The sequence below is a fragment of the Eurytemora carolleeae genome, unplaced genomic scaffold (assembly GCF_000591075.1).
Source record: "Eurytemora carolleeae unplaced genomic scaffold, Eaff_2.0 scaffold338, whole genome shotgun sequence".
Taxonomy (NCBI): Eukaryota; Metazoa; Arthropoda; class Copepoda; order Calanoida; family Temoridae; genus Eurytemora; species Eurytemora carolleeae.
In genome coordinates this window covers 207,549-233,795 of record NW_019396530.1, presented here as the reverse complement: position 1 = coordinate 233,795, position 26,247 = coordinate 207,549, and the positions used below count along the sequence as shown (strand labels likewise).

The window sequence follows — 26,247 nt, the reverse complement described above, 5'->3', positions numbered from 1 at the left end:
TACTATAAATAATGTGGACCCGATCGGTTAAGTCGTTTATTGGACACAAACAAACAGACAGACATACCACTAAATTATATATATAGATGTTTAAGCTTGTTTTGACTAGTTGGGGGTGTGTCTACCTGATGGTTCCAAAATGATGTACGCTTCCTACCCTGAGAACAACGAGATCGGAGACAACTGGATGCGGAAGCATGGTTATACGTCGGAGTACTTCTCCAAGGGGAACAAGAAGATCAGGATACTGACCCAGAAGCATATGGCCAGTTCCTTCCTCTGGGATCTCAAGAACATCCTGGGTAGGAATGACAAGGACGGATTGATCATAACTGTTCTCCAGATGGAGAAGCTGATCGGATTGATCAAGTTCATAGTGAATCTCGGAGAGGAGATGGTGACTGAGTTTATGAAGATCTTTAAGGGATACTGCATCCTCGAACCGATTATACGAACTGTCTGTTTGACCCAAGACGGACCTATCGTCCGGGTGAGCAATTCACTTGCGCTTCAGATATTTGGGTTTAGTCCGACCACGTACTGTGACGATATGGCCTCCAACCTGTACAGCATGGCCTCTCAGCTGGACAGCGAGGTCAGGAGGAATGTTGGCGCTATCAGTAGCCAGCTGATGAAGATATTCAAGGATTTTACAGAAGATCTTAAAGAAATGGAGGTAACAATTTAATAGATTACATTCAAGAGATTGTTTTCCTTATTTTAACTGACCATTCATTCATTCATTCATCCTGTCATTCATCCATTTATTCATCCTTTCATCCTTTCATTCATTCATCCTTTCATTCATTCATCCTTCCTTTTATTTATTCATCCTTTCACTCATTTATTAATTCATTGATTCATTGATTCAGTAATTCATCCTTTCATTCATTCTTTCATTCATTCATTCTTTCATTCATAGCAGGTTCTTTTAAACTTAAAAAGTTAATATCGCTAATGTAAACTGTCAAATTATATGCGCGACATGAGAAATTTTGTACAAAGTTATTTTTCGCTTTCTTTCTGAATCTTTTAGAAATTTTAAGTTCCAATCCATTTGATGTTTGAGTAGGTAGTGATTTAAAACACCTAGACACATGTTAATGACTAGATATGTGCTAATTTTTTTTTAAACCTTCAGTTTTGCATTTTTTATTAACAATTGCCTAAGCTTTTTATCATTTGTGATTGTTTTAGTCGTTAAAGAGTTAATTGGTAACGAGCATTAACAATGAGCAATCATTAACGATCACTTATGTTGTGATGTTGATTGTTCAAAGATCAGGTTTTTTTTTAAATAATATAATTTACCGACGCCTGTCTTAAATCGACAATAGCAATAAACTTTGTATATTTTTTAACACCTTTCAAGTTTTCTGTAATGTATTTATATATTTAGAGTTTATCTTTTATTTATTTTTTATTTATTTAGGGTGTTACTGATGCTATTTATCAAGCTCTGAAAGGTCAAGTCCAGCTGAGCCGGTTAGTTGACCCATTCCCCCGGAGTCGTTCTCTCTGTAGACCAGAGGAAGAAGTGGCGTGTGTTCTCATTCAGGTGTGGTATCAGATTTTCTACACCTTCCCCCACCCCCTTTTTTAAAGATTTGTTCTCCGGAAATTAGTTATGTCGGCGCGGAGTGGAGCGGCAACAGTTTTGTTATGAGTTTATTTGCTGAAATGGAAAAAAACCAAATTATTTAAGGGAAGTAAATGAAGATTTGGGTAAACAGTATCTAAGAGGTATAAAAAATTGTCTTTTCATGAACAATTTTTTGATTTTTTGTTAAGAGCATCAAGAATCACCACTGTGTATAATTCTTTCTATATGCTTAGTACCAATGTTCTTTGCCAATAAGCAACGATCAGTAACAATTTTCAGTACCAATGGGCATTGTGCATGTGCAACGATCAGTACCAATTTTCAGTATACATTTTAGCAACAATTTTTAGTTTACGTTTTGGTACCAATATTTCAGAGCTTCCAAGGAGACAAAAATACAGTTTTAGCCTTTAATTGGAAAGTTTATCTTCTTACCTCACCCCCCCCCCCATTATGTTTTAACAATTTGTTAAAATGACTTTGTTCAGGTGCTTCTGTTCAACGGTATTTCTATGCGGCAATTAACCAACCTATCGCGGGATGATCCAAAACTAGTGCTTGCTCGTCTTAACTCCACTCTAAACACAACAATACCTGATATAGACGGAAGAGATACAAGGAAACCAAATCAAAACAAATAATAGTATTTTACTGTACTTTTCATAAGTTATGTAGGAATTATTTGATATTGTCATTACACTACATGCTTATGCCTTTTCATTATAAAGTTATGATTAGAAAATCAATTTTGTAATGAAGGTACGTCATATTCCCCTTACAATACTTATACAAGGAAACCACATCAAACCAAATTGCGATAATATCACTATCATAATAGTAGCGATTTTGCCATACTATTTGCCATTTATATCATTATAATGAGAATATCGATTTTGTCATGAAGTTATGTCTTAATATCCCTTTTGTTGTAAGCATTATGATAAGGAAGCTTTTTTGCCTTCGCTCCCTATCATTATAGAATTTTAACGAGAATATTGATTTTGTCATGAAGAATCCCCTATTATAATTATTAGAATTATGAAAAGGAAGCATTATGATAAGGATAGCAAGTTTGCCCTTAATTTTTCCCTTTTTCCCTATCAGTATTAGATTTATGATAAAAATAGCCATTTTGCCTTTAAATTTCATTCTATTAGCGAGGAGTCACATATTAGATGTGTAATTTTGAGGCCCAGTTTAACTCCTATGCTTTGTTGATTTTGGTTTAATTGCTAGGATTTTTGATATTGCGCTGAAAGCTGTTGTTGGGTTTATTTCATCATTGCAACAACGGTAAGCATTGAAATTCATTTTAACAATAATAATCATGAAATCAAAAACAAAAAGAATTTTAAGTTAAGATTTCTAAATATTTTGGACACTTTTTCTCTTGATATTTGTAAAAGATAAAAGTATAATTTTAGGACGCCTTTAGACGGGCAGAGGAGCAGGTTTAAGTCAGGAGAAAGCTATGACAGCGAAGGTAAGAAATCAATTGATCAATCAATAAAATAAAAAAATATGCCACCAAATAAAATAGGGAACCCATTTGTTATAATTTGAGAACTATGAGTTGCAGAGGGTACTCATAGTTATTCCCGCCATTTACCCGAGCTTGGTCGTAAACTGCGATTTTAGTTAATAATAGTTTTCCCGAGTTCCCCAATCAAAATTAGAGGCGAATCGGTCCAGGGGTACCATAATAAACGTCCAAAAATAATCTAGGCTCTGTGCCTGATGATTTGAGTGCCACGCCGATAAAGGACCCAGAACTGCAGATTCTTCAGGTATTTAGTTGATCTTAAGGCAGGTAAATTTTTTAAGAATTTTGAAATCTCAATTGCTCCAGCCGGATTAGTAAGGAGCAAAAACATCATTTTTAGTAAGACGAATTTGACTTTTACCGGGAAAAAAAATTTGAAACCTCACTTGAAAAAATAGTCCACCTGAATGGCGCTGATCAGGGTTTCGTTTTTTTTTATTGTTAAATTAATCAGACTGGGTTATTTTTTGGATACAAGTTTCACTTTCTGTTCAATAATTTTTCTAAATTTCTAGGATTTCCTTGTGAAAAGTTTGAATCAGCAGAATCCGCACAGTTACTCTAGGCTTACTCTGATGAACATCACTAACTCAATGTGCTCCGTACTGCTAGCAGTATTTAAAACTTATGCAGGGTATGGACAGACACAAACTTCCAAGTTATAGACTCATTAAACACACAGACAGCGAAAAAAGAAACAGACACAGACAGAAAAGAACAAACAAAGTTTAGACCAACTCTGATTAATATCACTAACTCAAAGTGCTCCATGCTGTCAGCAGTATTCAAATCTTTGGTAGAGTATGGATGGATTGGATAGAAACATTTAAATACACAGATAGGGGAAAAGGAAACAAACAGAAGACACTGAATAAAAATACGACACAGTTCCTCCCGAAATTATTCATTGTGCTTTTTTTAGCATTAATACTTTTTTATGGTTTATTCTAACCCAGGGGTTCTCTAGGGTTTTTGTGGCGGTGTAAGACTGAACTTTGTGGCAGATATTAATTTAGCCAGATTTGATGTGGCTCATTGTTGTTGAATGTCTTTTTATTGTTGTTAGTAGTGTACATTGTACAGTATCTATTATTCATTATTTATTATTCATTATTCATTATACATTATACATTATACATTATTCATTATACACTAAACATTATACATTGTACATTGTACATTGTACATTATACATTGTACATTGTACACTGTACACTGTACGTTGTACGTTGTACGTTGTACGTTGTGCGTTGTACGCTGTACGTTGCACGTCGTACGTCGTATGTTGTACGTTGCACGTTGTACGTTGTACATTGTACACTTGCTCACAAAACACCAACGTCCAATTGTACATTGTACATTCAACATTGTACACTGGCCACAAAACACAAAGTCCAACAGACATAGACAGCAACCTAACAGTCGAAGAAAAATCGCAAAAATCACAGGCAGACAAAAATATATCTAAATAGAAAAAAGCTTGATTCAATAATTTGTATTTATTGTTTAGAATCAAATCTAGCTTCTGTTCTTCTCTGAACCCAGAGCAACGTGAGAACGAGTTGAAAAAGAATCTTCTCAAGGAGGTGGATCATTTTACAAACATGTATTTTTACATCATTATTATTAGTATTATTATTTGGTCTATATCTTCCTACCATAAACTTGATTTATATTTGAAAAATTCAAAAATAAAATTAAGTTTCTAAAGTCCTGGCATTCTTATGGCATTTTTAGATCTTCTTCCCCTAATGTATTATTTTTTTCTCTTTAATATTTATATTTAGACTATTAGCGAGGCCCCTCCTGCGTGGAAAGGATTTAAACTCCTGGACTTAATCAGAATTGCGGATCTATTCTTTAACAGGTTTTTTATTTTGATTATTTAATAAATAATATTTTACAACGTGACCCTTGAAACATTTTCTGAGCAAAGTTTATATCTTTTTTTTCCACCTAAAAGTTGTGTATATTCTATTGTGGTTTCTCTGTAACATTTCTGGATGCATGCAGCAGAGGCAAAGAAAAAGTTTTCAGAATTTTATACTTTTCCAGAGAGGGAAACAATACTTACTTCCTCACTGATGTTTAGAGAAAAATCGAAAAGGGTATACGGTGTGAATCATTTTATATATGGACTTTCCTCCCTCACATTGTATATATTGCCTTCCTTCCCTCACATTGTATATATTGCCTTCCTTCCCTCACATTGTATATATTGCCTTCCCCCCTTATGATGTATATATTGCCTTTCCTCCCTCACATTTTATATATTGCCTTCCCTCCCTCACATTGTATATATTGTCTTCCCTCCCTCGCATTGTATATATTGCCTTCCCCCCTTATGATGTATATATTGCCTTTCCTCCCTCACATTTTATGTATTGCCTTCCCTCCCTCACATTGTATATATTGCCTTCCCCCCTTATGATGTATATATTGCCTTTCCTCCCTCACATTGTATATATTACCTTCCCTCCCTCACATTGTATATATTACCTTCTCTCCCTCACATTGTATATATTGCCTTCCCCCCTTATGATGTATATATTGCCTTTCCTCGCTCACATTTTATATATTGCCTTCCCTCCCTCACATTGTATATATTGCCTTCCCCCTTTATGATGTATATATTGCCTTTCCTCCCTCACATTGTATATATTGCCTTCCTTCCCTCACATTGTATATATTGTCTTCCTTCCCTCACATTGTATATATTGCCTTCCCCCCTTAAGATGTATATATTGCCTTTCCTCCCTCACATTTTATATATTGCCTTCCCTCCCTCACATTGTATAAATTGTCTTCCCTCCCTCACATTGTATATATTGCCTTCCCCCCCTCACGATATGTAATTGTATTGCTTTCCCTCCGTCACATTTTATATAGTGCCTTCCCTCCCTCTCATTGTATATATTGCCTTCCTTCCCTCACATTGTATATATTGCCTTCTCACCCCTCACGATGTATTTGTATTGCTTTCCCTCCCTCACATTGTATATATTGCCTTCCCTCCCTCACAATGTTACTATTACAGAAGGACGGAGTACAAGGACAGTGCGTTTATCAACCTGGAGAATCATTTCATCAGTGCTCTCTCCAATACCAAGAGGAACCTGGGGAACCAGGAAACCAGGAACCTCGCTCGGACCCTCGTCATGTCTTTTGAAGATATTAGGAATAGAAATAAATTTAAAACATTTGAAACTTTTTTCAAATATTTTGATTTATTACATTTTTGGGTAAAAAGTATCTTTTTTCAAAGTTTATGTATCCCCCCCCCCCCTGTTTCGTAATGATGTATTTCTGTTTGACTAGTTACACATATGAACGTCTGATGAACCAGATTTCATCCGGGAACTCTATGCTAACCCAGAGCCGGATCCAGCATGCGCTCAACCAGAGGTTCGGGACCCCGCCTCCCACCTGGGCAGGGTGTACAGTGGAGTTCGTTGTACAGGAAACTTTAGCGCATTTTTCCTCCCTTGCAGTAAAGACGGAGGTGAAGCAGGAGAACTTTGGGAGAGGTGGAGGAGGGAGGGGAGGGAGGGGAGGCAGGGGAGGCAATAAACGATCGGAACCATTTAATTCTTCTCCAGGAATACTAAGAGATTTTGAACTATTTTCATTAGAATTATATCATAACCTTTAACTTACTTCCTCCATTTGATTTCTAGAAGCAGTTAAGTATAAAAAAGTATTATTAAGAACAAGTTCACTTATGAGTTTTTCTTTGGAAAAACTGTTTTAATAAACTGTTCCCTGGCCTTGGTTAGATTGCTTCGAGAAAAAAACTTGATGTTACTCAGCTAAAAAATATATTTTGATTTATTACATACATATCCTTCTCAATTCTATACAAAAAAAACATATTATTTAAAAATTAGAAAAAAAATACATTTAATATCTATAAAAAATGTAAAATTCAAATGTTTGAAGGACATATTTTAATCCTAATCCTTTTAAAAAATTTAAACCGAATTGGTTTAACCGGTATTATGTTTTTTGAGTGAATCTAATGAACAGAGAAGCTGAATGTATATTAAGATTCTAATAAAAGACATTATCTCCAAGTAAACCCTTGGTTCAGGAGGGTTTGGGTTCGGGAGTAAAAGGATCAAGGTTGAGGACGGGTGGAGAGGGTTTACGGAGGGGTTGGAGACAGAACTCCGGGCTCTTGTAGGATACTGCAATAGAGAAAAGGTGAAGGACAAGGCACTGAAAGATTCTAACACACGAAGCCTTATACAGGTTGGTCCAACTTATAATCTTATTTTACTTTAAAGGGACTGTAGGCTTTATTTCAAGTGACCCTCCATGCAAAGATGGCAATTCTAGATTCACAATGGTACCGTTGAAACCTTAATCTGATCAATAATGTGGAACATATTTTAGATTTTAAGTTTTTAAGGCCGGGTACTGTTGTGAACCAGGTATTGCCTTCTTTTAAATATTGCTTATGAGTGATAATTTAGTGTAATTTAGCTGCGAGCAATTTCCTTAAAAAGAATGAGAAGAAAAAAAATTTGGGAATTTTAAAATCTAAATTGAAATTGAACATTGTGTAACCTTACCAACCATAAACATTAAACATACCCTTGGGGCATGAAAGGTCCCACGGTTTACATTGCAGAAATTAGAAATCCTAGCCTTAGAGGGCGCTTCGCGCCCATCTTCCAAATTAATTGTGAACATGTTCTCTTTGTGTGCATCGTAAAACAAAACAAAAATTATTCGCGGATTTTCACAAAAAATTTCGCGGATTTTCAAAATTTTCTAAAATTTAATGACGATCGAATTTTGATGGAGACAAGTATTTGAAATTTTGATCATTCATAAACCTTCCCTGGGGTCCCTAGATGTCCCACAAAAAATTTGGGCCCGATCGGTTCAGCCGTTATGACGTTTATTGGATACAAACAAACAGACAAACAAACAAACAGACAGACAAGCCAAATTTATATATAGACTAGAAATTCAAGGCGCTTCGCGCCCTTCTTTCTAGCCTGAGAGGGCGCTTCGCTCCCATCTTCTAAATTAATTGTGAACATGTTCTCTTTGTGTACATCGTAAAACAAAACAAAAACAATTCGTGGATTTTCAAAATTTTCAAAAATCTAATGAAGATCGAATTTTGATGGAGACAAATATTTAAAATTTCAATCATTCATCAACCTTCCCTGGGGTCCCTAGATGCCCCACAAAAAATTTGGACCCGATCGGTTCAGCAGTTTTGACGTTTATTGGGTACAAACAGACAGACAAGCCAAATTTATATATAGAAGAAGAAGGTTGAGATTGACATCTATGCATCTATGCATAGATGCATAGATGCATAGATGCATTGATGCATTGATGCATTGATGCATTGATGCATTGATGCATTGATGCATTGATGCATTGATGCATTGATGCATTGATGCATTGATGCATTGATGCACTGATGCATCGATGCATTGATTTATCGATTCATCGTTTCATTGTTTCATCAATTCATTGATCTCTGTATAGGAGTTGGGAGAGAAGGTAGAGAAGGAACAGCTGAGCTTGAAAGTTGTGAGAACTAGGTTCAGGAATAAGGACGCATTTAATAAGGATCTCGAGACTAAGAAACTCTGTAACCAGATCTTTAAAAAACCTTTAGGGGGGCATTTATTTATTTATTTATTTATTTATTTATTCATTTATTCATATATTCGTTTATTCATTTATTCATTTATTCATTTATTCATTTCTTTATTCCTTTATTCCTTTATTCCTTTATTCCTTTATTCCTTTATTCCTTTATTCTTTTATTCTTTTATTCTTATATTCCTTTATTCCTTTGTTCCTTTCTATGTTTGATTCCTTTATTCCTTTCTATGGTTGATTCCTTTGATTTGTTTTATTCATTTATTCATTTTTCATTCATTTATCCTTTAATGCCTTTATTCATTATATTCATCCATTTTTTCATTTATACATTTATTAATTTAAAACTTTAAAAAAATTGCCATCAAAGTAACAACTTTTTGAATTGCCTCAATTACAGGCAAAGACGGTTTCCTCAAAGCCCTGTTTCAGCGTTTCTGTTTGTACTTTGGTAAACCAGAACTTATACAGGTTTGAACTAGATAAATCAGAATTTGTCCCTTTTTCAATTGGAATTGGCATTTCGGAAACTCAGGATGGGGAAATAATTATTTTGTAAAAAGTGTTCATAGAGGGTCAGAACTTGGGAGTACAAATGAGGCTGTTTTACTTAAATTAATTAAAATTTATTTGCATCAGGAGGACACCAAGGATGCTGATGATGATCCCGAAGAGAAGGAGAACACCAATCCGAATGTTACTCCATACATTGAGTCCATAGAGAGCATTCAGGGGCATTCTTAATCATTCATTAATTTAATTTATTTTATTTATTTATTTATTTATTTATTTATTTATTTATTTATTTATTTATTCTTTATCATTCATTTATTCATTATTGATTATTCGTTTATTCATCTTAATTATTCAGAACAGTATTAATCATTCATTTATTCATTTAGACAATCTTAATCATTCATTTAGATAACCTTAATCATTCATATTTTCATTAAGACATTCTTTATCATTCATTTATTCATCCTTTTATTTATTCTTAATCATTCACTTATTCATTTTTAATTTTTCATCTTTTCAAGTATTCATTTATTTATTCATTTAGACATTCTAAATTTTTTATTTATTCATTCACACATTCTTAGTCATTATTTCTCTATTTTAAAATTATTATTTATTTTCTTATTTATTCAAATTAGCTACTTAGTCATTCATTTTTTTACTTTAACTTTCTTTCATTTATTTATTTATTCATTCTCTAATAATTCATTTATTTATTTATTTATTCATTCATTTTTTCATTTATTCATTCTTCACTCATTGCATTTACACTTTTTCATCACTAATTTTCCATTTTAACATTCTTTTTATTTACTTATTTATTCAAACTTTCTTATCTTTTCATTCATTCTTAATCATTTATATATTCATTTATGCATTTCAACATTCGTAATCATCCATTCATCCCATCATGGTTGCCCGTTCAATCATTCATTATACAATTTCTGTTTATCCTTCCTTTAACCTGAGAAATTAAGAATGATTGATCTAGGCTATTGTTGATGAGTTAAAACAACGGTATAGACGTTATCTTCAATGTTCTAAGAAGGTAAATATTTAACAATTGATGAAGCATATTTTTAATTTGTCAGACAATATTTTAAACTAGCTGAAGAGCCCGTCGTTGCCCGTGGAGAAAAAAAATTTGAAAAAAAATATTTGAAAAAATATTTGAAAAAATTATTGTCTATTTTTTTAACCTATAACACCCCCCGGCCACCCATGAGTGTCCACAAAAAATTTCAGCCCAATCGGTCCGACCGTTTGGCCGTCTATACGCAACATATATATATATACGCATGTCTTGTTTTATAATTTAGACTAATTTTATCAACTTTGGTTTAGAAATCTATTTTTAGGTTCAAGGTTCTTTTTTCATTATACAATAATTATTGAGATACTAAACAGATCCGGGAGCAATATCAGAAAATTATATTTAGCTGATTCTAACATTAGGGGGGTTGGAGTTGAGGAAGGAAACACTGAACCTGTCAGGTTGTCTGAATCTGACAGATGGAGGACGGAAGGAGATTCTTAGATTGTCTGGGTGTAAATATACATCATAAAATAATTTTTTTGCATTTCATATTTTATTGGTGCATCTCCTGAATAATTTTACTAAAAATTCATAGTCATTTCATTTCAGTTAGGCGATTTAATGTTTTAAAAATACAAACCAACTAATTGTTTAATACTGGAAGGGTTGCAAGAATGCTGCTAAAAATGATGATATAGACCTAATTATGTAGTGCTGGAAGGAGTGTGAGAATGCTACTAAAAATGATGATATAGACCTAATTATGTTTAGTACTGGAATGAGTGTGAGAATGCTACTAAAAATGATGATATAGACCTAATTATGTTTAGTACTGGAATGAGTGTGAGAATGCTACTAAAAATGATGATATTGACCGTCTTCACGAGTTCCTCCTGTATTCACAACCATTGCTGAAGCTTAACGTCAACACACAACGACAGGGACAATACAGAAATATCATATAATTTTTTTGGTACTCCTCAAGAGCGTTTGTTTTTCATATTTTAACTTTAAAAAAACTTTTAAAAGAGGTGGTCATTCTTAAGACATGCGTTTTTTGTTCCACTAATTACTTTCCTAGACTGTGTTTGTACTTATTTAGTACACAAATATTTTCAAGGGGTAAAGAAACCAAACATTAACCCACTTTTAATAAAAATAACAATTTTAGATTAAAAAATGGATGTGAAGCTCTACAATCATTCAACAAAAATACATTGATTGAAATCATTCTAACGTAAATCAATGAATAATTTCCCGAATTCTTTATCTTTAATTTCCCGAATTCTTTATCTTTAATTTCCCGAATTCTTTATCTTTATTTTCCGAATTTTTTATCTTTAATTTCCCGAATTCTTTATCTTTAATTTTCAGAATTCTTTATCTTTAATTTTCCGAATTCTTTATCTTTAATTTTCCGAATTCTTTATCTTTAATTTTCCGAACTCTTTATCTTTAATTTCCTGAATTCTTTATCTTTAATTTTCAGAATTCTTTATCTTTAATTTCCCGAATTCTTAATCTTTAATTTTCCGAATTTTATATCTTTAATTTTCCGAATTTCTGTTTGTTCTGCAGACGCATATTACAGCTGAGAAGGTGGAGGACCTGATTAAACACATTCTGAGTCTTTGGAATATGGAAACACTTAGATCTAAAATTGAATTGTTGTTTGGGGAGAATCTGAATAAGAAGGAGTTCCAAAAAAAGATGAGCGAAATGCTCAAGGTAATTAAAAAAAGATTGTAATGATTAACGAATGGATCGCGACTTCTTTATTGTTTTTCCTTGAATTTTAAATTCAGAAGTAAAATTATTAATAATAAGTGTTTTGTCAATTGAAATTACGCTTATATTCCCTTTAATTATTTAATAATTAAGGTTTACATTGTTTCATCCTTGATTTAGTTAAGCCACTTCGAGTTTGGAAATAAGTTTGGTTTGATTTGATTTGATTTGATTTAATTTGATTTGATTTGATTTGATTTGATTTGCTTTGATTTGATTTGATTTGATTTGATTTGATTTGATTTGATTTGGTTTGGTTTGATTTGGTTTGGTTTGGTTTGGTTTGGTTTGATTTGGTTTGGTTTGGTTTGGTTTAATTTGGTTTGGTTTAATTTGGTTTGGTTTAATTTGGTTTGATTTGATCTGATATCATTTGATCTAATTTCATTTCATTCGATTTGATTTAGTCTGGATCGTTCCCTGTCAGCTGTCAGCCTATATCTGGTCTTCTTGTATCCTTAGTTGTTCAGTTCTACCAGCAGGAAATTATTGAATCGGAGCCAGGTCGCTCAACTACCTTTTCAAAACTTGAATCACCGATTAAAAAGGATTTGATTCGAACATTAAAAATTGAACCATCGTGGCGTTAGGTAGTTCAACGACCTCTCCAATTCATTAATTTCTGTCCCAGGCTCTGCAATCCATCCCACTACATAAATCCACTCTCAAGGTTCACATGGAACTAGACGAATCCAATGCTCTTGGAGAACTCCAGGTAGTAAGAGGCATCCTATGTGATCCCAGCTGGGAACCTTTGTGTAGGATACTTATAATCCTTATTCATTGATCTCGATATCGGCAGTGGGCACTTTTGAATTTTACGCAGGATTTGCTTGATCTATTGATTTTTGTAAACTGCAATTTCTCTGTTCTCTTGTTTAAATTGTATTGAATAAAGATTAAATTAATCTGTAGATTAACAAGAGCATTTATCTTGATCGAATCCACAAATACAAATGTCTTCTTAAGAGTTTTAGCTTTCCGATGCTCCACAAAAATCCAAGAGGTTAAAAATATGCATTGGCTCCAATACTGGGTCTGGCAGAAGATATATAAGATATATAATAGGCGAAGACGACCCAATCCTCGGATAACCAATGTTTTAATAAATTCTTGAGAGCCTGCGATTTAAAAAATATGGGAAAATATGGCTCGGGTTCTAAGCTGTTGTTGGGCCTTTTTTACAGCTTGAGCTTTCGGATTTAAACTGCATCTTTTTTTCCACAGAGTTCAGTTCATAAAACCGGTTTAATATTCTATTTGGCGAATTTTCATGGAAGGAATTGGCGCATTCCGGTTTTTTTATGAGAACAAGACTCAACATAGAGCCTCATTTTCCACTAAAACCAACCAAGGTCGGTTTTATTTTCATTGAGCCCAACTCCTTAAGTCGAGCCGAAGATATTGCAGCTGTCAATCATTTGACACAAGCTGTCGTCAGAGTTGGATCGAAGATTGGGTCTTAAAGTCGGGTTTAAGGAATTACTGCTGGAGCCGAAGTTTTTAAATCGCAGACTCCGGGCCTAGATGTATATTACTGTGTCCGTAGCAAGAATCTGCAGAGAAACCAAAATTATAAGAGAAAACCGTGAATATCTCATTCATTTTTGATTTGTCAAAGCTTTATGGGTTCTGTTGTCAATTTTAAAAATGGAAGCTTACTTGAAATAACGTCTCCAGTTGGTTTAATCACAGACAAAAATATCTAAATCTCGTAACTTAAGGAGTACCTGTTCCACGTACATCTGGAGGAGGCTGTACAGCTCCAAGCAGAAGACGACCTCCGTGGATTCCAACTCCAGTATGTTGATATCTCCAGGGTGTCATCAAGGATTCACTCCACCGTAAACTTCCTGCTGGACTGTGGATTCAACCTGTACACCGCTATAGAACAGTATATTAAGGGAACTCTTAGTGAGTGGTTGAACCAGAGAATCAAGGCAAGGGTTTACATTTTCATCAAAAAACTCTTTTTTTCCTCTTTATTTTTTTTTAACAAATGAATTGAATTTTCCTAACAAACTCTGATTTTCTATTCCCTATATCATTGCAACCCAATTTCCTAGACCTCAGATATTGCAAACTATGACTTTTAGTAGATCTAAAAATCTTAAGTTTTTACGATCAGGTTTCCAAGATATAGGGATTAGACAATTTGAGCTTGTGACAAAGACTTAATTCTCTTTTTCGCTGACTTAAAGGAAAATTTAAAATGTTGGGTCAAAAGTATCGAATTATCTTCCCCCTGAAATCTTTGATAAATCTAAAATCTACTCCCACCAGGCCATGGGGGTTGGTGGAAGGGGGGTTTCTTGAATTGATTAACTCTTTAATATAGGGACAGGCGATGAAGAAGCTAAGCCCGGCTGAAAGCAGTCTTCTTGTCAGACTTTGCCATGATTTCATCGATACTAAGGTAATATATTTTTATTTTTTAGACTCGAAAGAGACGTAATTTTAATGTAATGTAATGGTTTGTCCCAAGGTCATAATACAAGGAAAGTTAATTGCAATTGCGTATATTCTGCGTACATATTGAAACCAGTTCTCTCAGGTCGGAATGTGTAAACAAGAATAGATGTATCAGTGTTCGCGAGGAGGTTAAAAGTATTAAATTTTGATAATTTTGATAATTCACATAATAGTTTTTTATGACCAGAATATTTCATTGATTTTTATGTGAAAGATGGATCCCATGTCAGGCTTCGATATCCGTCTTGTGTTTACATTACCGCCCAGAGACAGTACACTGCAGTACAAAAGATGCGTACACCTCTGAAATAACTTTCCTTGCATTATAACCTTGGTTTGTCTGAATCACAACAGAATACTTAAAACCTAGATACGTGATATTTATCAACTTCTTATTGGTTAAGTCTCCAAAAGCTCTGTTGAAAATATCTGCAAGACTGAATTTTTGTTTGTCTAGATAAAGGTGTCGCGGCCCCCCAGTCTCCCGACCAGCAAGTACCACAGGAGGAACCTCAAGCTCGAAATTATATCCTTGATTAACACCGGGGAGTTTATCAAACCTAAATACAAGAATAAGGTCGTGGTGGAGATGGTGTTGCCCCGGACCGAACAGGAGATCCTACTCCCCCTCTCTCCGTCCTCCGGTCCTGCCGGAGTCAAGATCGAGGCTCCGGAGCTAAGTATGAGAGATGAGAACCTCAATCTGAAGAGAGAACTAGTTCCCGGAAATATTACTCTTAGGAACCATATTCATTTCCGGTTTTCAAAAAGAATTATTTATTTTTCATTTTTGCAGATTTTACTTCAGGCCGTTTTTATCTAATCCCAACCCTACTCTCTCTCTCACTAGGATTACAGGATTCTCTTTTCAATATATTTCGCCAAAAGCTTTCTTCGTCCTTACTCATTTGAAGAGTATTGAATGACTGCTTACAGATTATGTACGGAATATTAATTTCAAATAGTTAATATTGTTGAGACCCATATATGACATTACCACCGTAAAAGAATATATCTAGATTATTTCTTTACTCTTAAGAATTTCACTATTTTGCTTTTTTCCCTTATAATTAATGGACTTCTGATTTGTAAAGGTTTGTTAAAAATTGACTTCTTTTTGGTCAAGGTTTGATATCAATGGACTTTTCTTTGGTCAAAATTATTGCTGAATTGACTTCTTAATGGTCAAGGTTTGAAATTTTGAACTTCTTATTAGTTAAAGGGAGTGTTCGCGAAAAATGAAAGGGGGTATAGGCTTAATGCGATAAAAAAGCGCTTTTGATCGCCACTAATCTTACTTCTATCTGTTGCGTCTGTAAGGAGAAAACTGTTAAAAACGACTTATACTGAAGAACGTAACGTCCATACAAATTGAGAAAGTTGCAACACATGACTCGGGTCGTAAAAAAATCCATTTAATTTCAAGCAAATCAATCAGATATTACAACCTACAGTCATCGATTATTTTTCGACGCATTTCTGTATAGTTAATATTTCATAATATTTTTTATTTGTTATGCACTTAAAACGCCGAAATAGTTGGCCGCCAGGTGTCTCTGCTCTCGATGGTTTGAATGATTTCACGTGGCAGAGACACCTAGCGGAAAAAACGTCGTTTTAAGTGCATTGCATATAAACAAATAACAAATATTATGAAACATTAACTATATTTAAATGCGTCGAAAAATAATCGATGTCGAAAGATTTTAATATTTCAATGATCTGTTTGATATTAAATTGATTTGTTTACGATCCGAGTTGAATGTTGCATCTTTCTGAATTTGTAAGGACACTACCTTCTTCGGTATTAGTCGTTTTTAACAATTTTCTCCTTATAGACGCAACAGCTAGAAGTAAGATTAGTAGCGATCATAAGCGCTTTTTTATATCGCATTAAGCCTATACCCCCTTTCATTTTTCGCGAACACTCCCTTTAAGGTTTGAAATTAATGGACTTTTTATTGGTCAAGGTGTAAAATTTATGGACTTCTTATTGGTTAAGGTTTGAAGTTAATTGACTTCTGATTGGTCAAGGTTTGAAATTAATGGACTTTCGATTGGTCAAGGTTTGAAATTAGTGGACTTTTGATTGGTCAAGGTTTAAAATTAATGGACTTCTTATTGGTTAAGGCTTGATATGTAAAAATTATAAGCTGAATTGACTGCTTATGGTCAAGGTTTTAAATTAATAGACTTTTTTTTTGTCATGGTTTTAAATTAATGAATTTCTTATTGGTCAAGGTTTGAAATTAAAGGACATTTTATTGGTCACGGTTTTAAATTAATGAACTTCTTACTGTTTAAGGCTTGATATCAATGGATTTTTCTTTGGTCAAAATTATTAGTGAATGGAATTCTTATTTGTCAAGGTTTGAAATTAATAGACTTTTTTTTGGTCAAGGTTTGAAATTAATGAATTTCTGATTGGTCAAGGTTTGAAATTAATGGACTTCTTATTGGTTAAGACTTGATATCAATGGACTTTTCTTTGATAAAAATTATTGCTGAATTGACTTCTTATGGTCAAGGTCTTATGGTCAAGGTTTTAAATTAAGGAACTTTTTATTGGTCAAGGTTTAAAATTAATGGACTTCTTATTGGTTAAGGCTTGATATCAATGGACTTTTCTTTGGTCAAAATTGATATTGAATGGATATTGGTACAGATTCTGAAGTATTCCACCGAACGAAATGATGGTTGATTTGATTTTATTATTATTATTATTATTATTATTATTATTAAGTAGAACCTTGAAAAGAATATTGTGATATTATTACAGTAAAGTTGTGATAATTCCTCCACAATCAGAGAAATCCTTCTACGCTGCTGTAACAGGTCTAGAGATGGGCATCGTCTTTTTGTGAACAAACAAAATTTTCTTGAACGATTTTGTCGTTCAGGGAAAAACATACTATGGACGAACGACTAGGATCGTTTAAAGAATTGAAAAAATTATTTAAAATTGTTCGAACGATCATTTTTTTTAAAGCACGGTTTTACTGAGCGATTTTGAGAAGGAACGAAATAAACTTTTTTTTGAACGATTGAAAACAAAACGAACGAAATGGGTCGTTCGTGACCAAGAAACGAACAAAATGAAAAAAAATGAATTCGCCCATCTTTAATAATAGGTCTGCCCTGTCTGAAACCCCAGAGTGAGCTTTGTATCAGTATATCGAAGGAAACTGCCAAACTCGGTAAGACGATCTAAATAGGTTGACAAAAATCCGCTTTTAGCGCCATTTTTTTAGTCGACCAGATATAATCTTTCTTTGTTGAGCTATTTATAAACAGAACGTAAAGAACAAAATGTTCGAAATTTCGAAATTTTCGTAAAGTTATCTAATATTTTTTTAACAGTGTAGTTGCATCTTCAAAGATGAGAATCAGAATTATAATTCTAAAATTTTCAAAGGTTTTAATTCAAATTGCTATTATTTTAATCTATATCAAAGTATGTTGAAAATCCTGAAAAATAAGTCAAGGGTGTTCATAGGATTTTGTGGTCTGGTTTAATGTGTGAACAAAGTTTACTCAGATTAAAACATGCAGTGAATCAATGAATTCTAAGGATTCCAAGTGACCCTCCATGCATACACATGGTAATGCCGATTTTCAACGGTACCCTAAAACCATTTTCTGATCAAGTAGGAATTTTGTAAACTGATTAATTTCAATCGTGGCTTCTGTACAAAGGTGACTTGCGCATTTCGACTGCATGAAAACTAATAGAATTTATCAGAATTAATCACTTGTCAAAACAAGAAAAACGATAGTTTCTTCAACATGATTGATCAGATAAAGGTTTCAAGGGTATTGTTGTGAATCGGGCATTGTCGTCTATTCATGGAGGGTTACTTGAAATTGCACTTTCAGTCCCTTAGACTAAAAAAACTAAGCGATTTAAAAACTTAATTTAAACTGTAATTTCCCAAAACTTATATCTTTGCCACCTGATGGTGTAAACTTTGAGTTTTAGTTTTTTTTTATTTGACCAAAAAATAATATATTTTAGGCCTGAGTTTGCGCGAACAGTTTTCTCCTCTTGAATCTGATTTAACAGTTCTGATAAAAGTTGGGAACCCTGATCCAGCCCGGGTTGTACAGCTAGATCTGGGAAGTGTGGTTGCTCTAGCGCGGGCCCGGAATCCTGCTGATGTAGAGAGTGACAGCCCGGGCTTTTGTTTAGAATTTATCAGATACTACTTCCTAACAGAGGGACTCAAGGATATCAACCTAAAGGGAAGCTTCTTCTGTTTTGGTCCAAATAATGATATTAAGATAGACAAAGATAGAAGAACAAATTTCCGGATCTCCGGTACTCCATACTCATGCGGGGTACAAGATTATTACACAGTGGAAGCTGTTCTGTATTTCCTTCACCAAGTAGAGAACTTGGATTATCCTTACAACAACTACCTCCGCCTAGTACTGGGCAATGGAACACAGCTGGTTAGAGAGAAGGATTATGTTCCCATGTTTAAATATCTTCATGGAGAAATAGGAATATGTCCGGAGATAGACAAAGATTTCTCGGAGCAGCAGAACAAACAGCTCAGCTATTTGTTTCTCAAGTCCATGACAATGGACAGTGGTCTCCAGTTGGGCAATATCAGATCTCAGTTCAAGGAGGAATACAAGGAGGAGGAGAAACCTTATATAGAGGTGACAGCTTTGATAGAACCTGGAGATAATCCTAACCGTACCGTGGTTGCCAAACTCAAGGAGATTCTCCTTCATGATTGGGGCATAAAGTTACCACAGGTAAGGGTGATCAATACTTACAATTCCCTGGGGTGTATGTTTTCTCGAAAAATCACCCCAACCCCCCCAACCCCACCTTTTAAAAATCGTTTTCCCACTTAGAAGTTATATATGCTTAAAGAAAATAAATGATTTAATGATTTAAAATCAGTTTTTAAATAAGAAGTGTCTAAAAGTATGAAGAAAAACTTGGCCTTTGACGCCCAATTTTTCAGTTTTTCCTTTCCAAAATTATCAAAAATTGTCCTGAAAGCTATACAACTATAAATTCCACGTCCCCCTTTACGTTTTTACGACCGAGTTTTGGAATTTTAGACAACATTCAGAACGACAACTTTTTCGTAATTTGAATTTCCAACCGGACACCGGTTTTTTTTACTAAATAAGGTCATATAATTCACCAATGCAACCGAAATGTTTCAAAAGATCCAAAATGAAAATTATGAAATCCGTAAGATCCGTTAATAATTGAATAAATTAAATAGAAAAATGATTTTTGGTGCCAAAAACTGGTGCAAAATCCCTAAAAGAGCTAAATAGCAAACAATTATTTTTATTTTTGACTTTTTTAAAAAATTTAAAATTAAACAGATCCGGGAGTAATATCAGAGAATTATATTTATCTCTTTCTAACATTACGGGGGTTGAAGTTGAGGAAGGATTAAACTCTCTTCCAAACCTAGAAACACTAAACCTGTTTAATTGTAAGAATCTGACAGTTGTACACAAGCGCTGAGAGTACACTTACAGTGTACACTGTAACCTTGAGTCTCCCTGCACTCAATCTTCAGCTATCTTCAGCTACCTCATCCTTGACCTGACAAAGGTTTAAAGGGTCCGGACATGCCTCTCTATAAATGGAAGGTCACTTGATATTATGCTAACAGTCCCTTTTACCTCAGGCTCGAGAGAAGATAGAGTTAATGATGTCCACCCTGAAGGATGAGCTGGGGTTGAGTCTCAGCAGGATCAGGGTAGAGTACTTCGGGGTTCCCAAGCATAGAGACATCTTCCAGCAGATACTTGCAGACAAGGTAAATGGGGGGGGTTAATTTAATAATTTAATAATTTAATAATTTAATAATTTAATAATTTAATAATTTAATAATTTAATAATTTAATACTTTAATTTAATAGAACAATAAGTCGTACTTGTTAATTGAATTGTTAAACCATTATAGTAATATTTGGCAAATGGACAAAAGCCTAAAATTCAAGTCAATAATAACAAAAGCTTGATTAGATGAATGAAACTCTGGACAAATCAAAACAAAGCAGTTTTTCTCCAACCTTAGTTAGAACTAGCGTGGGAACCCAGCTTTGTCTGCAAACTAAACTTTCTCTATTAAAGTCAACCAGCTAAATTTTGAATTTTTATACCAAGCTTAGCACATTCTTGTCGGTCTACCGTTTTCCCCAATTAAAATTTGAGGCAAATCGGTCTAAGGTTTCACGAGTTATAATCGGACATTCAAATAGTAAACTTTATAGATAAAGTATAAACAATAATTTTAAAAAGTGTTTTTCTATTTTCTGTAAATGACATGAGGAAATATAACCGAACAGTCCTCGTCGTAAATATCAATAAAGAGTTCAATTTTGAGTTCTATCAAGCTTTTAAACAGTAAAAATATTGAATTTACCTAAACATGGAACCATAGATAATCTCCAGAGGCGTATTCAGGGGGGGGCTATGAGGGCTAAGCCCCCCCCCCTGGCCCAGAGAAATCTATTGACTTTAGGGGGTTTTCAGGCCTCAACGGGTGCTGAGCCCCCGCCTGGAAAGAGAAAAAAAATGTAAGCCCCCCCTGGACAAATTCCTGAATACGCCCCTGAAATCTCCCATTTAACAGCTTCTTTTGTTTACTAGTAAACTTGTAATTTGAAAAAAAGCTTTAATAGAAAAGTCGTCTTCATTGTTCCTATTCAGCTATGCGAGAAGCTACGTGAACAAGATATTGGAAGTGAGAGAAACCTTAAGGAGACGATGGATCTCACAATTCAAGGATTTAAATATAAAAGTAAGTTTTCTAATTGTATTTTAACAACTGGGAATAAAGAACTATGAGGTTCTCCTAAAGTGGCAGAGATCACTTCTGACCATTATTAATACTTTACGTGTAACTTAAAGTGATCCCCTTCATGGGAAAATGGCATTGCTAGATTTATACGGTGCCCTTTAAAAGCTTTGTCTGATCAAGTATTTTTATTTCAGTTAAAGGTTGTGGGCGTTAGTACGATAAATATAAGTATATAAATAGTACGATAAATATAAGTAGACCTGAGCTGAAAACTATAGAATGGTGGATATTGAGATTAATGCTTGATCCTCTCTTTTCCTTAATATCGAGACTAAACTAATCTTGTACTTGTATCCTGAAAAGTTTATAAAATTCAACCAATCAGAGTCACATATATGAAGCCGACAAATTTGAAATTTTGCGCGCCATTCAAGATTATATACAAAAACGGGCTGGACTCTCTAAATTTAAAAAAAAACGGTTTTGGATTTTTCTCTACTACATCCAAGAAATAGCTGTTAAAGAAGAAAATCGAAAGTGTGTCCATTGGATCCTCAGATTAAGTAATTGGGAATAAGGATATCAGGGTTTGTTTTAAACTTCGATTTTTGGCATATTTAGATCTGAGAGATAGATAGATATTTTGCCACTAATATGTAAACAAAAAACAAGAAAGAAAACAATGGAAACCCTGGAAAAATAACTTGTTTTTAAGAATACGTACACAAACATCCCTAATTTTTTTAAAAATTGCACAGTTTTGCACAGCTTGTCTGCTGTACTCAGTACTACACGAAACCTCTATCAATATCTACTCTGTGGTAGTATCCCATATATCCAATAGCCGTGTAATGTCAAAGAACATGAAAATAATGCAAAATCAAATTAAAAGTTTAAACATTTGTAAACGGGTTTTTACTGTTTATTTATGATAATCCTGATCCATTTGCCATCTTAAAACGAAAAGATACTGGTATCTTAAAGATACCAGTATCTTTAAGCTGGTTAGTTGTCTTGGTTTCTATTGAATAATCCTATATCTAGATATTCCTACCAGTGTCCTAGTATTCTCTGAGATAATCCTATATATTTAGATAATCCTTTATTTAGATATTCCTACCAGTGTCCTATTATTCTCTGAGATAATCCTATATATTTAGATAATTCTTTATTTAGATATTCCTACCAGTGTCCTAGTATTCTCTGAGATAATCCTATATATTTAGATAATCCTTTATTTAGATATTCCTACCAGTGTCCTAGTATTCTCTGAGATAATCCTATATATTTAGATAATCCTATATTCAGATAATCCTACCAGTGTTCTGGAACTCTCTAGTTTCCTTGTATTCGCTGAGATAATCCTGCCTGATCTACCTGTCGGAGATGACCGGCTTGAGGTTCTGAATGGAATACAGAGTCTAAAACAGCTCACTTCAGACAAGTAAATTATTTGTAACACTGTTTGTTTTTACTGATTCTATTCATATTTTTTCAACTTCTTGGATTCAACTATCGTAATCTAAGCGTAATTAGGGAGGGGGCTTTGCACCGTCCCCCCACCCTGGATCATTCAAATTCATGGTTTTCCGTTTATTTAAGCAACCCCTCCCCCTGGTGGACAAATTTCTAAATACTCCCGTGACTGCAGTGACGCTACTATTTGTTGAGATTTTTTTGTTTCCTAAATATACTTTTAAGTATGTGAGTTCAGTGATGACTGAAAGGGTTTTTTTGAAGCTTTATCTATATATAAATTTTTCTGTCTGTTTGTCTGTCTGTCTGTTTGTTTGTATCCAATAAACGTCAAAACGACTGAACCGATCGGGCCCAAATTTTTTGTGGAACAACACGTGACCACAGAGAAGGTTTATGAATGATAAAAAGTTTTAAAAAATGTGTTTTAAAGGTTTTTAATTTTGTAAAAAAAACATTTAAATTCCTGAAAATCCGCAAATTTTCTTTTTTTTAAATCCGCAAAAATTTATTCTTCTTTGTTTTAAAATGTAAACAAAGAGAACATGTTCACAAGTCAAATAGAAAAGCCTAGTTTTCTTAAATTTTGCATGGTGGTATAAATACATTTGACCTTTTAATCAAGAGTAATATGGGATTTCCAAGGCTTCTCTAATGTCTCTTATTACATATTCAATAAACACAAATTAGTATTTTTTCTTGTAAAGCTACTTAGCTTTTACAAAGTAAAAAAAGAGTACATTTACCTTACATTCGGAAGGCCAGACTGAAAAACCAGGAATGGGGACGACTTGAAACTCCAATCCACTACTGGAGTCCTATGCCATCCCTGCAACTTATGATTTGTTCTGATTTGATTTACCACAAATTAAAAATTATAATCCCTATATCTTTGCAAGACGATGGTGTAGACCTGTGATATTTCAAACTTAGATTATTTAATCTAACAGAAACCAAAGCATGAAATATCAAAGGTCTACTACATTCTGTTAAAAAGATATAAAGATTACAAAATTAGAGTTCTTGTCAAAACACTGCATTTTGATGTATTTTGTTTCAACTTTCGGCAGCTCCAACTCTTTAAATGCATACTTTCTCACAAAAGATGGTGGCCAAAATGTACGGATTGTACGGATTGATTTTTTTTAACCCTAAAATTGTACGGATTGTACGGATTTGTTTTCAAATTGTACGGATTGTACGGATTTTTATCCTGGAAAATACACCGGTTTTTTAATCGGAGTCATCCCCTGCCCCCTCTCCAAATCAGCTGATCCCTCGGAGTCAACCCCTCCCCCCGCTCCCTCTCTAGTCGGCATCCCCAAGTAGTGTATCTCTGTATTCATATACTTCCATATTACCCATGTATCCAGTATTCAGTATCATGCACCTAGTATCATGTACCCAGTATTTAGTTTGTATATATGTATGAAACCAATTTTTTACAGATTGATTCTTGCTGAAGAAGTTTAAACCCTCTTACATGAACTGAACACAAAAGACAATGAATGAAAAATTGAATTTTAATGTGTTTTTTTATCAAAAATGGGATTTTTTTCGAAAATTGTGCTGATTGTACAGATTTTTAAAAAAAATGTACGGATCTTTAAAAAAATGTACGGATTGGTTTAAAAAAATGAACGGATTGTACGGATTTTAAAAAAAAAAATTGTACGGATTGTACGGATTGTTTTTCGAAAATTGTACGGATTGTACGGATTTCTTCTGAAAATGTACGGATTTTTGTACGGATGGGTTCAAAAAAGTTTTGGCCACCCTGGACTTAACATAATTTATTTAGTCATTTTCCTACATTTTTGTTACTGCAACTGCTACAGGTTTCTTTTTGTAAGGCAGAAACTTTAAGGTCGTTATATCATAGGAATGTGTACTGCATTTGGGGTGTTAAAAGATGTGAATATCAGGAATCAATATAAGAGATAAATTATATTGTACAGAAAAATAAACACTCACTTGCATTATACGTTCTGCAGTATGGAATTTTTTGTACAGCTTGACATCATACTTCCAATTGTTAAAATAACGACGTGGTTAATTTCTACTCCTAACATCAATCAATCATCATTTGGGATCGTTGTGTATGGAGTTATATGGACCCCTGATCTGACGCATGTTACTGTTCAGTGAACCTGTGTGTCTCACAGAGGAGGAGGAGGGTATCTTCAAGAAGATTCGGGATTTGATTCCAAGGTTAGAATCATTCAAAGTTAATTGTTTTCAATCAGTTCCACAATATTTCACTCCCTTTTCATGAAATTTTAAAATAAGTTTTCATGAAGGAGATCAAACTATTTTTAATCACGCAAATATGAAGAAACTGGTGGAAAATAAGATCACATTTATTTAAGATTGTGAGAAAAAATTTATTTAATTTTTCTGAAAATTAAAAAAGTTTTATATAAAATATTGTAAGATTGTAATATTGTAAATATATTTAGATTTAATGGTTGTAAACCGGCCACAGCTAGTGGAGAGATAATTGTTTACGTTGGTGTTCACAATGATACACTCTGTAACCTTGTTGTACAACATCAGGAGGTCAGTACACTCTACACAGTACAATACGTTATTATGTTGGTGTTCACAATAATATACTCTGTAACCTTGTTGTACAACATCAGGAGGTCAGTACACTCTACACAGTACAATATGTTATTATGTTGGTGTTCACAATGATACACTCTGTAACCTTGTTGTACAACATCAGGAGGTCAGAACACAGTAAATTATTTGTTTATGTTTGTGTACACAATAATACACTCTGTATCTTGTTGTACAATATCAGGAGGCCAGTACAGAGTACAATATGTTGTTTATGTTAGTGTACACAATAATACACTGTATTCTTATTATACAACATAAGGAGTTCAGTACAGAGTACAATATGTTGTTTATGTTGGTATACACAATAATACACTCTGTAACCTTATTGTAAAACATCAGGAGGTTAGAACACAGTATAATATTTGTTTATGTTAGTGTACACAACAATACACACTGTAATCTTGTTGTACAACATCAGGAGGTTAGAACACAGTACAATATTTGTTTATGTTTGTGTACACAATAATACACTCTGTAACCTTGTTGTACAACATCAGGAGGTTAGAACACACTACAATATTTGTTTATGTTTGTGTACACAATAATACAATCTGTAACCTTGTTGTACAACATCAGGAGGTTAGAACACACCTACAATATTTGTTTATGTTTGTGTACATAATAATGCACTCTGTAACCTGGTTGTTCAGCATCAGGAGGCTAGTACACAGTACGATTTTTGTTTTTGTAGGTTTACTCAAAAGATCACTTTGTAACCTTGTTGAACCAGCTCATAAAAAAAACATTTTTTAATGTAAAAGTTCAAAGATTA

At 33.8% G+C, this 26,247-nt stretch overlaps 1 protein-coding gene across 2 annotated transcripts in view; it reads left to right on the top strand.

The window, feature by feature from the left end:
• The window catches only part of LOC111704936 (uncharacterized), a 47,196-nt gene that overhangs the window by 4,574 nt on the left and 16,375 nt on the right, over nt 1-26,247 (top strand). The window contains exons 7-37 of one of the 2 annotated variants that reach the window (XM_023477334.1): nt 110-676; nt 1,433-1,558; nt 2,092-2,222; nt 2,840-2,896; nt 3,028-3,086; nt 3,329-3,390; nt 3,662-3,780; nt 4,657-4,732; nt 4,934-5,013; nt 6,184-6,324; nt 6,465-6,745; nt 7,237-7,397; nt 8,658-8,787; nt 9,175-9,248; nt 9,417-9,509; nt 10,285-10,341; nt 11,160-11,270; nt 11,908-12,057; nt 12,525-12,599; nt 12,749-12,832; nt 13,842-14,057; nt 14,456-14,533; nt 15,047-15,330; nt 17,369-17,424; nt 17,721-17,786; nt 18,605-19,353; nt 20,256-20,387; nt 21,284-21,374; nt 22,683-22,818; nt 24,996-25,061; nt 25,310-25,409. In XM_023477334.1, coding sequence (XP_023333102.1) covers nt 110-676; nt 1,433-1,558; nt 2,092-2,222; nt 2,840-2,896; nt 3,028-3,086; nt 3,329-3,390; nt 3,662-3,780; nt 4,657-4,732; nt 4,934-5,013; nt 6,184-6,324; nt 6,465-6,745; nt 7,237-7,397; nt 8,658-8,787; nt 9,175-9,248; nt 9,417-9,509; nt 10,285-10,341; nt 11,160-11,270; nt 11,908-12,057; nt 12,525-12,599; nt 12,749-12,832; nt 13,842-14,057; nt 14,456-14,533; nt 15,047-15,330; nt 17,369-17,424; nt 17,721-17,786; nt 18,605-19,353; nt 20,256-20,387; nt 21,284-21,374; nt 22,683-22,818; nt 24,996-25,061; nt 25,310-25,409 — 4,608 coding nt within the window. Of the gene's footprint in view, nt 1-109; nt 677-1,432; nt 1,559-2,091; nt 2,223-2,839; nt 2,897-3,027; nt 3,087-3,328; nt 3,391-3,661; nt 3,781-4,656; nt 4,733-4,933; nt 5,014-6,183; nt 6,325-6,464; nt 6,746-7,236; nt 7,398-8,657; nt 8,791-9,174; nt 9,249-9,416; nt 9,510-10,284; nt 10,342-11,159; nt 11,271-11,907; nt 12,058-12,524; nt 12,600-12,748; nt 12,833-13,841; nt 14,058-14,455; nt 14,534-15,046; nt 15,331-17,368; nt 17,425-17,720; nt 17,787-18,604; nt 19,354-20,255; nt 20,388-21,283; nt 21,375-22,682; nt 22,819-24,995; nt 25,062-25,309; nt 25,410-26,247 lie in introns of both variants that reach the window. The other variant, XM_023477333.1, reaches the window with a different exon arrangement.